This window comes from Dermochelys coriacea, chromosome 18 (assembly GCF_009764565.3).
Source record: "Dermochelys coriacea isolate rDerCor1 chromosome 18, rDerCor1.pri.v4, whole genome shotgun sequence".
Lineage (NCBI taxonomy): Eukaryota > Metazoa > Chordata > Testudines > Dermochelyidae > Dermochelys > Dermochelys coriacea.
The window spans coordinates 15,423,240-15,436,104 of NC_050085.1; the positions used below are offsets into that span (position 1 = coordinate 15,423,240).

Consider the following 12,865-nt stretch of genomic DNA (forward strand, 5'->3'; position numbering starts at 1 on the left):
AGAGAAAGTTTTGCTAAGAGCTCTGAGAAGACAACAGCAAAGCATTCAGCTAAAGGGGAAAAAACCCAGATCTTAATTCAGAAATAATGTATATTCCACAGAACCGTAGCCTACATGATCTTAGAGAATTTAAGCTTCCATGTAAAGTGAACAAAATATACAGAAGAAACCCACCTCAGTTGTCTCTGGGTGGAAAATGCCTGATGCAGGATGATAATCTTTCAACACTTTGTCATGCATCAGCTCTGATAAATACATTGGTTCCTCTTGTTCAAGAAATATCATTAATATTACAGCAAAAATTAATGTAGCATTTCATAAGTTCTGTAGAAATCTCTCCAAGAAATTGTTTCCAGAATCAGAAGTCAGACTGAAACAGCCTTCCTCTGACAATAATCCTGAGTTCTTAACAACATAAAATACAAGACAAATGATATTACATTATAGTTCACTAAACCGTGTGCTTTTCCCACACAAAAATTACAGATTTCCAAAAATAGATGGTAGCTGCTGCAATATGTGATAACTGTGCCATAGTCTGAACGCACTTTAGTGACATCCCGTGTAATTCACGAACCCTGTTACAAATACCATTACACTTAATAAGCAAATAAATCCAGTCAAGGTTAGCACTCTTAACTGGCGGCAATAAGTTTAGGTATAAGGGATAGTCAGGAAGTACACATGTATCATATTTCATTATCCATGCACAGCAAAAATAGTTAAGAAATATTAGTATTAATGTTTATATCAGGCCTTTAAAGATTAACAGTAATACTGTGTTTAAAGGAACAAATGTGGCCTTATTACAGGTGTTCCATAGGAGAAGGCTTACTTACAGAAATCCAGTTTATTTGTAGTGAATCAAGCACAGTATTGACCAAAGTAACAAAAACCAGCCACCAACTGAGAGTTATCCAACAGCCTACATGAAATGAGCTTGGTGATCTCAGCCTATTTTCCACCCAGCAGGAGTCCACATCACAAAGCATCACAACTGAACTTTTGTGGCAATCTCAGCAGACAGGTCAATGACTGAACTCCCTTCCTATAACTAGAGTCCATTCCCCACATCAGGTTTCCAGGCACACTGACAGCCATTTGGGGAAGACTGCACTGCTCCTGCTGTATATATTAAGATTGTCAGACTAGCAATTTCCATTAACTCTAAATACACAGTTTATTTAAGAACGAGACTATTCCCATTGCATACAGATAACGAAAACCAGACTCAAAAGGTAATATTTAATAATGAGAACGTCATTTATTTACAGTTAAAGTGATATACAAGAGTTTGCTAGACAACTTTTTAAAATCTCTAGATGCAGCGTACTTTAAAAACACACAGATCATGACAAATAGGACAACTATCAAAGTAGGTAAGGTTTTTAGCTAAACAACCCATCAAATCTAAAAGTCTAACTTCATAACAACAACCAAGCTAACATGTCCCCTGAGCTTCATTCTACTTTCAGTATAATTGTCCAAATCTACCACTGCTATGGCTATAGTCTCATTATCTGCCTTCCCTCGCAAAAGGATAGGTGATGACATTATAAATGAAAATTGTGATTAGGTATACCAGATGTACTTCAACATTATCCCCTATTATGCCCTTTTTAACTACTACATTAAAACACTCCATTGGTTTTGGCAATCCCCAGCATAACCACTCCCCTACTTCTATTCTGAGCGATAAGAATAATGGACCTCAAATGCTGAGAGCTTACAAGCATTACTAAAGTTCAGCCTCTTCCCTTTCAGTGCTTGTACAAACCCCACATGTTCAGCCTCAAGGAGTGAGCTCAGGAGTTTCACAAGAGAAAAAGGGAAACAACCTTACCCCTACACATACTGGAAGCAAACAGAATGCAAGTTTTCTGGCTAGGGACTCCATGAATGATTAGTCAAGGACTGGCATTCAATTGCCAAATGTGTGTGCTTATAAGGGGCAAGAGATATTAGCAAAATATGAGAAATTAAAAGATGAATACTCACTTTCCAGACACGCACAGTGGTAGGTTATTACCACAAAGACATCCTGACAGGAAACCACATGTACTACATTACTGAAATGGAATTACTAAAGTCAAACTACAAAACAGATTTCATTTAATTAACTAAGAGAGCCCACCCTTTACAACTGAGATTTGTGGTTTGAATTCTGGCATCCAGTCTAGACTATGGTAATTCATGGTATGGCCACACATTGAATACTGAATAACTTAACACATTTCTTGGCCCACCAAGTGCCCAGATACTCACCTTCTTACGGAAAGATAAAAAGATAAGCAGATATGTTTATATGTTATGATAATCTTATGTTCTTATGATATGCACCAGGAATTTCTGCATAAAGTGATGATTTTTGGCCAAGACTTCAATGACAGATGTCTTGTCAAAATTAGCCCTTATCCCAGTGTACTTCCACCAGGAAACAATTCAGGGGACTTTTTTGTTGTTGTTGGTTTTAGATACAGATAAATATGGAGTTTTTGGATTGACCCAGACATTCAATTTAGCATGCTTTTTCCATAACAAGAATAAAAAAAAGTATTTTTTTTTTTTTTTTAAAAAAAAAAGACCATTTAACATCCAGGTTTCAGAATTTATGAAAATATCTCAAGTCTTTACAACAGGCAAGTTACTGTTTAAATCAATTAGCCCGTTGGTATGTCTGAATCTTGAAGCTCATACCCTCTCAGTTAATTCCTCTGTGGAACCTGATAACTAAAAATAACTTTGCTCTCAACACAGGGAGAAATTGAAGTTTGCTGTACCTCTCCCTGCTTTTTCTCTCACTAATTGGACAGAGAATGAAGAGTCTTTAATTCCTTAGTACCAGATTCACTGGGGGGTCTTTTACGTCCCCATACATCCAAAAAAACCCAGAAACCATCACCACCCCCTGGTGACTCCACCAAAAGTACTGGAACAGTCCGTTTTTAATACATATTTAGTCACTACATTTAGAATGACTTTGTGCTAGCGGGACATCTTGTCTCCGCTAAGTGAAAGTAGCCTCAGAAACAGAAGCCAAGATTGTTATGACAAATACCTTACTCTCTTCAATTACATAATCTTATCTATTCCAGGCTCTTTATAATCTCTGAAAAGACAAAAAAAAGTTTATGAATATAATTCCAAGAAACCTAAACTGTATCACAAGGAACACAGCCTTAGAAAACCATACAGGCTAATATGAGAAGAGAACTAGTTAAAATGCAACCAGACAAAAACGGCTGTGGTGCATTGAACAAAGAACTTCTCACCATATTGTGTCTAGCTCATCCCCATCATTTTTAAACATTACATAATGTATGAATGTTGGAACAGCTACAACAGTGAGACATTGCATAGGCACGCATTCTTATTTCTTAGGTCTAGTTTGTTATAGATGGTTGATGTGCAAAATCTAATCATATTATAAAATTTGCATTTTTCAGATCTGAAAGTTACATTAAGTTTCAATTAGATATTCAGCAAATTACATCATTGGGCTTTACCCCACAAGACAAACTGCATTTGATCAAAAACGTATTAGTTACTGACCACAAAAATGTCAGCTGCTATTTTGTATGAAAGAATGGCTGTGTCCCTAATTAACTTGATCAAAGCACACTTTGGCTGATAAGAGTGATACAGATAAGAGAACAACAGACAAGGCCAACCAAATCTTCTGGTATGGGAAAAATCAGGTAGAAAGTGAAAATAACACAATGTTTATTTTAATATATTTAAGAAGAGTCAGCTGCAGAACATAGCTGACAGATCTGCTTTGGGCACAGTTTACTCTAAACACCAGTCCATTAAAGGGGCTTTAGTTGTACTTTGCTAATTATAAAAAATTCCAGGCTCAAAATTAGAGGGAAAAAAAAATTCTAGTCCCCTGAACTTTAGTCACTTCAGTCCCGTTGTTGGTTCAAAGACCGCATCAGTTAAATATCTAGCTATTGGGTCAAGTTATCCATTTAAAAAGACAGCATCCCCCAATTGTACAAGACATGGGAGGATGTGGGAGAGCGGGGGGGGAACTGTCTCATCTTCAATCTCAATCTCCATGTAAAACTGGACCTATACAAGATTACTCCCTCATACAGCAACTGCTGCTTTTACCTACTTGTCTCAGAGTTTCAAATTTCTGTCTCAGGTCTTTAGATTTGAAAACATGCCTGTTTTGTAAGCGCCTAAAAGATACAATAGTTACTAATTTATCTAGAAGAATGTGGATAGGATAAAAACTCTACCTCCGAGTTACCTTTTCCAGAAAAAAAAATAGCGTCTTACCTTGTTCAATAATCACCCCATTAGATAACATGCTACACACTTTGAGGGTACCATTCCAAGTGGCATATTAATAGATCCAGGAATTTTAGCGGCTGCTCATTAAAAAAGAAAAGTAATTTTTTTTTTAAAGTCTTTAAGAGAGGCATTTTCCTTTTCCCAAAGACTCCTTACCCCTGGTGAAAGGAAGGTCCTTTTTATCTTCTAACTCAATCTTTAGGAAAAAAGAAAAAGGAGTACTTGTGGCACCTTAGAGACCAACAAATTTATCTGAGCATAAGCTTAAATTCACGAAAGCTTATGCTCAAATAAATTTGTTAGTCTCTAAGGTGCCACAAGTACTCCTTTTCTTTTTTCTTTTTTGCGAATACAGTCTAACACGGCTGCTACTCTGAAATCTTTAGGAGTACATCTGGAAAATAAGCTTCTTTAATGCCCTAAAGAATTTGGCAAACCTTCTAATCTGATCTCACCGAGGGAACACAATGTGGAAAAGCACTTGAATTAGGTCAATAATCATTTCTAAGGGCAGGACAGAGGTGGCCAAACTGCTTTTGACCTGCCAAGACAGCCTCCATTGCAACAAATAGATAAAAGCAAAGGGAGACTGCAATTTGTGATTTACAAAAGTCACTAATCAAAATCTGAATCTGCTAATCAGCTTTCAGTTTTGTTATTGCCAGATGTTTATCTGATACAGATTTAACAATAAATCCTTAATTTGTAAATAAACTGTCAGTGGAGTGATTGGTTGAACAGCAGATTAGCAATAAATGATTTTAGTTTAAGTGTAGAAGGCTAAGCCAGGATAAATATACAAATTGGTTAGCATTTGAAAAATAAGCTTTGTGTTAACCCTTTCAGACATCTGCTGTTGAGAATACAGCACAGATACACCAGTGTTTTTCATTAGTAAATTACGTTTTCAGAGCTGGGTTTCTTGCAGTGGCTAGAGACAAAAAGTTTTGCAAGATTCCAATCTACCATGAAAAAGAGCTATGATCCAAGCAAACCATCCAACGAAGTGAGCTGTAGCTCATGAAAGCTTATGCTCAAATAAATTTGTTCGTCTCTAAAGTGCCACAAGTACTCCTTTTCATTAGTTGCCAGGAACTCTCCAGTATGACACAAACTCTCTTTAGCCTTGAGCAATCCTCTTAACATCTGTGCCTAAGTTCTTCCCAGGTTTAAAAGTAGAACAATAAGTGACCATCTCACAGGAGTGCTGTAAAGTTTAGTTAGTGATACAGCATTTTAAAGGTGTAATTTTAACTATTACAAAATGTATTCCTTGTAATGATAATTAACGAGTCCTGTAAATCCACGGATATTTGCTTTATATCCGTTGATGCTGATATCCGCAGATCATTTTTGCAGATCGGATGCGGATACAAATTTTGTATCTGCACAGAGCTCTAATGAGAGGGGTGGTGTGATTACAGACCACCACAGAACTATCCTGCTTCCAGGAATTGCAAATCAGACATTTCATGGAGGAGATTGCTTTGTTTGGCAGGGAGAACTGAATGCTAAATGAGGACCTTAAAAAAAACAAAAAACCCTTCAATGGAGCTGCATTGACAGCACCTACTGAAGAAGCAACACCCTGTTGCAGTGGCTAAAGAATAGAACTGCTGCATGGTGATAAACAGAAATATCTGGGGAAATTAGCAGTCTTCAAAATTGCAAACGCATACCTGCGTCATTGCCAGATACTCTATTACAAACTGTTCCAATAAAAATGGATTTCAAAGCCTCCCTGCCAATTCCAGCACAATTAAACAAAATGAAAAAAACTTCACATATTCAAGATCTTTTTTTTACTGCCACCAGAATTACCTACAAATATTAGAAGTACCAACTCAGACTACACTGTTATAACAAATAAATCCACGGTCACAAAACACAAAGAGAAGCAACTCTGCCATCAAGTGGTAGTGACAATTCACTGTGGTTTTATTCGTCATATGTTCTAGTCTTAAAACTTACACAAGAAGTGCACTTTACTGCACTGATTTCCAATGTCTGCTAAAATAGGAATTTATCTAGTTATTGATTTAAGCCTCTCCTAATAGAACGAAAGGTGCTTTATAAACAAATACAAAAAATGGGCACATTTTTATGCTTAAAATAGGATTACAATTTTTTGTTTTTTTGGTTACATTAGAATAAAAGCCCATCTAGTCTGAGGACCTTCAAGTAATGATGTTTACCATGGTGTCATAATTAAAATATTATACCTTATCTTTCATTATACTTCCCTTTCTAAGCTCTGGGGAGTTGCCTACATATGTTTAACTGCAGCAGTAACAGAATTTTGTAAGCTCTTCAGGAACTCAAGAAGAAGGAGAAAAATTATTTCAGTTTATAAATACTTGGGATGGACCGAGACACTAAGGTTACAGGAGTTATTTAAGCATTTAAACATATAAAATACAAGGAAAAAAAAGAGTCAGACATAGTATCAACTTCAAGGGGCTTTTGAACAAAAAGGGATTATACGTGCTATAAGTAAAAAGTGAGCTTTTTGCTGAGTTTCTTTAGTCCTGATTCTCTCCACAATATTTTCTTTTCTCCTGATAATATTTCTGTGGATCACACCAGAAGGGAAGTAAGCCCAGGCCCAACAGCAGCCCTAAACAACATATACTTACACATTGATTAAAATGGAGTAACAGAGAAATGAAGTGACTTCCCCAAGGTCACAGTGTAGGTCCAGAATAGAACCCATGTTTTCCAATTCACAGTGCAGTGCCCTATCCTTTGGAAAATTCTACTGCACTAATGCATGAGACTAGAAAATGAGCCTGATTATACCCAAAGCACTCGAAATCCAAAAAGTAAACAAGCTGGGAGGGGGGGGAAAAAAACCTCCTAAATCTTTCAATTTTAGTAATCCAAGAAGTTACTTAACATTAAGTTTTTTCACGTAGGAATTTAATTTTCTGTGGTGGATTTTAACAACAATTTAAGGCCCCAATCCTGAAAGCTGATTAAAGTGGTTCTGCATGGGCACTGGAGGTGGGGAGAACCGCACATATTAAGCCCCACTGATTAGTTTAAAGGGTCAGGGCCTAAGTTAGTTGAATACTTTACTAACATAAATGTAATGCTTTAGGCAAGGTTGCTCATTCCTCTCTTTGTAATCATCCTTCAAAAAATCTTTCAAGCTTGTTTTTCAAAGAAGTTTAATTAACTGAACATCGAGGAAGTAGAGAAAAATATAAACGCAGCGGGATTGGTTGCATATTTTTCTTGATACACTATAACATAACTTACTTTGAAAATATGGCCATAAGCTTCCTTCTGTTCCTTCTTGGTTCAGAATCTTCATCAAACTCTTCCATCTCCTTTCCTAGAAAAACCTCTTGATGAAACTCCTTGTTAAGATGTCCATCCATCTCCATTTTGACCCCATTCAGGTGGTCTGGGGGTAGGATCTCATTCTCATCTTTGTCATCAACCGCTTTCTCTTTTAAGGCAGAATTATTTGCAGGCCTGGCATAGACATCCATCAGCAGGAACACAAACAGGAGGGACAAATAGAGAGAGCCCAAACTGCAGAGGAAGGCTTGTTTTGACATCATTGTTGTTGTTCTTGTCCAAAATATTAAATTAAATTATGGTGAAAGAGATTAAATGACCTGAAGGAAGGGGGGGAAAAAAGCAGAAATAAGGAACCTAAAATGGTAAAGCTACAATTTTATTTTAAAGTTCCAAATCTAAAAGTAAAAATCCAGCATATTCTGTCGGTCAACATTAAAAGCTTATCTTAAATGACAGAAGCCAGTTTTGCAATTAGAATAAATGAATATTGTATAAGTAAAAAACACGTTTTGCAAAAAGTGTAGTGCAATTGCAAAAGCAGTTCCAGCTACCAAAAGAAAAGAGGAAGAGGGGTAAAATCTGATTGTAGGGAATGTCCAGAAGTTCAATGTACATCTGTTTCACAAGAGCACATGCACAGATCAGATGACAAAGGCTGATGCAAAATGTTACATTACTGGCATAATTCTAGCATACATCAGGCAAGTTTGAGACATATGAAGCTACATTCCACAACCAACAGAGAAAACAGTTTTCTACATGGGGCTTTGCTCTGAAAAGTGTCTAATTTAACAGATCTCATCCATTTATAGAGTCAGAATCACATCAGCTTGCTGCTAAGACCCCCATCCTGCTTTGGGCACCATGTAGGCCAGGAATGGGCAAACTACGGCCCATGGGTCGGATCCGGCCTGCCTGCCGTTTAAATCCAGCCCTCAAGCTCCTGCTGGGGAGCGAGGTCTGGGGCTTGTCCCTCTCCGGTGCTCCAGCCAGGAAGCAGAGTCGTGGGCCACTCCATGCAGCTCCCAGAAGCAGCGCCATGGCCCCCCTCCAGCTTCTACGGCTTCCCGCACCCCAACCCCTGCCCCAGCCCTGATCCCCCTCCTGCCCTCCGAACCCCTCAGTCCCAGCCTGGAGCATCTTCCTACACCCCAAACTCCACAACCCCAGCCCCACCCTAGAGCTCGCACCCCCAGCCGGAACCCTCCCCCACACCCACCCCACTCCCCTGCCCGAAGCCCCCTCCACCCTGAACTCATTTCTGTCCCCACTCTGGAGCATACACCCCTAACCAGAGACCTCACCCCCTCCCACACCCCAAACCCAATTTTTTTGAGCATTCATAGCCCGCCATACAATTTCTATTCCCAGATGTGGCCCTCGGGCCAAAATGTATTCCCACCCCTGATATAGGCAGATGCTTGTGCCTGCACAGAGTATCACTTGTGGTTGATTATGGCATTGCGTGGTCATAAAACTCACTGAAGAACTAGGACCTAAGGCCCCAATCTTGCAAACACACATATACGTACGTAAGAAGGGTCTGACCATTGGGTCAGACCAATGGGTCCAGTATCCGGTCTTCCAACAGTGGCAGATGCCTGGTACTTCAGAGGGAATGAACAGAACAAGCAATCATCAAGTGATCCAGTCCCTGTCATCCACTCCCAGCTTCAGACAATCAGAAGTGTTTCACTGGACAAGTATTTGTAAAATCAGGACCTGAATTAAGTTTTTACTCCTTTTACTAACTTTATTTCAGTTAGCACTCCAAATCCAGTTCAACTCCAAAAGAGAAAGCTGATTCTAACCTAGAGTGTGTGCCAACAACAGACTGTTTCAAGATTTTTGTGGGCAACGCATGACCAAGTTCCCAAGAAATGTTTCTAGGGCTGGCAGGTAGGAAAGAATTTTTACTTAGAACTGAGCAAATCTGATGTGGAATCAGTGAGAAACGAACATGGAACATCACAATGCTTCTTTTTTTGTCTTTTAAGTCATTTTTCAGACTAAAACAACATTTTAAATCTCAAGAGAGAGAAAAAGTGATTACCAAAAGTGCATTTACTAGAACATCCTGGTAAAAGGAGATTTAGCCAATTACAGAAGTAAGTTTCAGACAGAATCCTGATAGAGTCATAAAAAGTACTACAAGTTTTAGCAAATATGATGTAATAATTTTTAAAAAATATTTAAGGGATAAACAGTGGAGAAACACTATACAGCACCTACTAAACCTGCGGTATTCGCTACTGAGGGAAGATTTAAGAAAAATATAGATATCTACATGGATAATTACAACAGACAAGCTTAGGATATTTGCTCAGAGGTTTGAGGAATATCAACCATAATGTTTCAGAATTTAATAAGATCAGAATTAAGATTAGAAGAGGACATTTTTCCTTCCTTGCTGAACTACACAATTAAAATCAACCTTGTAAATTTCTGTTTGCACACCTACCTGGACAGAACTATTATTTTGACATGTGAGAAAATCCCCACCATAACCATTATACAAAGGACAATAATATCAATTTCAAGCATCACTTTTCCATCTGAAAATTTTGTATCTACTGTTACCAATAATCCCTAAAATTACTGTAACTGAAAGAGATTGAAAAAAGAAAATATTTTCTCTTATTTGTTTGGTTTGTGCATTTGACATAACTTTGTGTGTAGTGAGTTTCACTATTTGTTGACAGTGGATGCCATTATCCAGCAACTGCAATACTGTTTACAGTAATTACTGCAAGGAAGCCAAAATTGAAAGTGAATAGCTAGCTATGCATCAAGAAGAAGGACAGGAACAAGAGTCCAATAACATTTATTATTATTACTCTCAGGCCCAGCCAAAAGACCTTTCTAAACATGGGGTGGGTGGGGGGGATGAGAGAAGGTTAAATGATTTTGTTTTTAATTAAGGGAAAGCTGTTTAGAGGGTACTATTTTTTTAGTCAATTAAAAAAAAAATCAAGCTACCAGAGTCCCATCATCATGGTAAATTTAAGCAAATTCTGTTAGGGCTGATACATTTTCATGACCATTTTTACAAAGCTGAATTGAACCATTTTGAGTTTCCCATTTTGCAGGCTAACCCCACTTTCTACCAAACTCTGTTATTGAACCTTCCCCTGCCCCATCCCGCCCAATAGCTCAATTATACAGCAACAACTTGAGGAAAAGCTGTCAGCATGCACAGACTGTACATACTGCATACAGTCACTTACTCCTGAGGGAATTCTGTACCACTGTGAAGTGCAGAATTTGCACAAAAATCAGTGCTCTATGCAGAATTTCCTTTTTCCCCTGCAGAATTGGCACTGCATAGCTACTGGCCACCACTAGGGGCTGTTGGACCCAGCAGATCCCAGCTGGCAAACAGTAGACATTGCTGGAGGAAGGGGGAGCTGGAGGGTTCCAGGAATTCCCTGAGGGAAGGAAGCCGTGTGTAGGAAACTCAAGCCTCGGATCCAGCATCAGGCTGTTTCTCCATCTGTATCCCTGAGTAAGCGTGGAGACAGGGCAGGCAGATGGGCTCTGGGGGGAGGGAGTACAGGTGTCTGGGCCGGGGGGGGGGCATCTCCCAGCTGGGTTGTGTTTAATTTGTGTCAGGGCTGAGTGCTGGCATCTCTAGGCTCCACATTTCATAGCCCCCGCACCTCTGGGCTTGCTGCATCAGTTATGAAAGTAAAAAAAAAAAAAAAAAAAGAAAAAGAAAAGGAGTACTTGTGGCACCTTAGAGACTAACAAATTTATCAGAGCATAAGTCTTCGTGAGCTACAGCTCACTTCATCGGATGCTGTAGCTCACGAAAGCTTATGCTCAAATAAATTGGTTAGTCTCTAAGGTGCCACAAGTCCTCCTTTTCTTTTTGCGAATACAGAGTAACACGGCTGCTACTCTGAAAGTAAAAAAAAAAAAATTGTTTGAGCCCCGGCACCTCTTTCATTACAAACGAAGCACTGGGGAGGGGAGAGTGTTTGCCCCCCCCCCAAGCTGGGATCTAGGGGAGCGGGGGCACAGAAACAAGAACTGGGCTGGCGTAGGGGTTTCTTTAACTCTCTACTCCTAGGGGAATGTCGCCATCGGCATTGTTACAGGTATTCTGAAATAAATTACCAAAACAATTGAATCCGGCATGATTCGATAGGGTCATTTTGACAAATAAAAGAGGCAGATTTTTTAAAAAAAACTGTGCACAGAATGTGTCATATTGGGGGGGGGGGGCGCAGAATTCCCCCCCGGGAGTAAGAGCCACGTGCACGGACACACAACTAGGGACAGGAGAGACGCCGGGGGGAAGGGAGCTGAAAGGAACGGACGAGGGTCGTCGAGGGACAAGGGGAGCAAGGAGCCCCTGACACCTCCAGGTACCAGCGTTGCCCCCCCTGACCCACACGGCCATCTCCAGAGCCCAAGTCTCCATCCACCCTCTGTCTCAAGGTCCCAGCGCAGCCCCCCCCGCCCCGGTGTGTAGGCCCCTCACCCCCACCCCAGGGGGGTACAGAGACACTCAGCTCCCTTCCTCCCCCCAGCCCCTCAGGGCTCCCAGCCCCTCTCCTTCGCCCAACCCGCCGCAAGCGCGGGGTGGGGGAGGGGGGGCTCCGCGGCAGGCAGCCCACGCCAACGCCGGTACCTGTGCGGGGAAGCGGCCAGGCTCCTCATGCCCAGCCCGGCCCGGCCCGGGCCCCTCGGTTCCGCTCCCTTGCGCGACCCTCCTCCGAAACCCCCCCCCCAGGCAGCGATTGCTGAGAGGGGGACAGGAAACCGGAAGCGCCACTCAACACTAACGCAAGGACCCCGGGGCGTCCCACCCCGCCTGAGTGGGTGGAAGGAGCCACAGCGCGGGGCCGCGGTCCGGGGGCTACACGCACGGAGACGTCGCTCTCCTGAGAGGAACGCACACCCTTGCACTGCCACGAAAGAGCGAGTTCAAAGCAGGCACTGCCAGAGCCACCTATAAAAAAGGGCCCGCAGAGTGAGCGACCATCTTGGATTAGGGGAGAGAAGGCTCTCCTGTAGTGGGCGGCCATCTTTGTTTAGGGCAGGGAGTCCTATAGTAGCTATTCCTTTTCGTGGCTGTGGGTGGCCATCTTTGTTTGGGGCAGTGAAGCAAAATACGATTGGCAACCATCTTTGATTGGGGCCAGAGGACCCTCTGTGCAGCTACCAGATGACACTGGTCAAGCTGAAAGAAAAGGAGGACTTGTGGCACCTTAGAGACTAACAAATTTATTAGAGCATAAGCTTTCGT

At 40.9% G+C, this 12,865-nt stretch overlaps 1 protein-coding gene across 2 annotated transcripts in view; it reads right to left on the reverse strand.

The window, feature by feature from the left end:
* Positions 1-12,540, reverse strand: part of SDF4 (stromal cell derived factor 4) — a 40,157-nt gene extending 27,617 nt beyond the window's left edge. The window contains exons 1-3 of one of the 2 annotated variants that reach the window (XM_038376423.2): positions 12,248-12,540; positions 9,144-9,218; positions 7,564-7,928 (exon numbers count right to left, since the gene is read on the reverse strand). In XM_038376423.2, coding sequence (XP_038232351.1) covers positions 7,564-7,871 — 308 coding nt within the window. In that variant the 5' untranslated portion in view covers positions 7,872-7,928; positions 9,144-9,218; positions 12,248-12,540. The remainder of the gene's footprint in view (positions 1-7,563; positions 7,929-9,143; positions 9,219-12,247) is intronic. The other variant, XM_038376422.2, reaches the window with a different exon arrangement.
* Between the last annotated feature and the right edge of the window lie 325 nt (positions 12,541-12,865).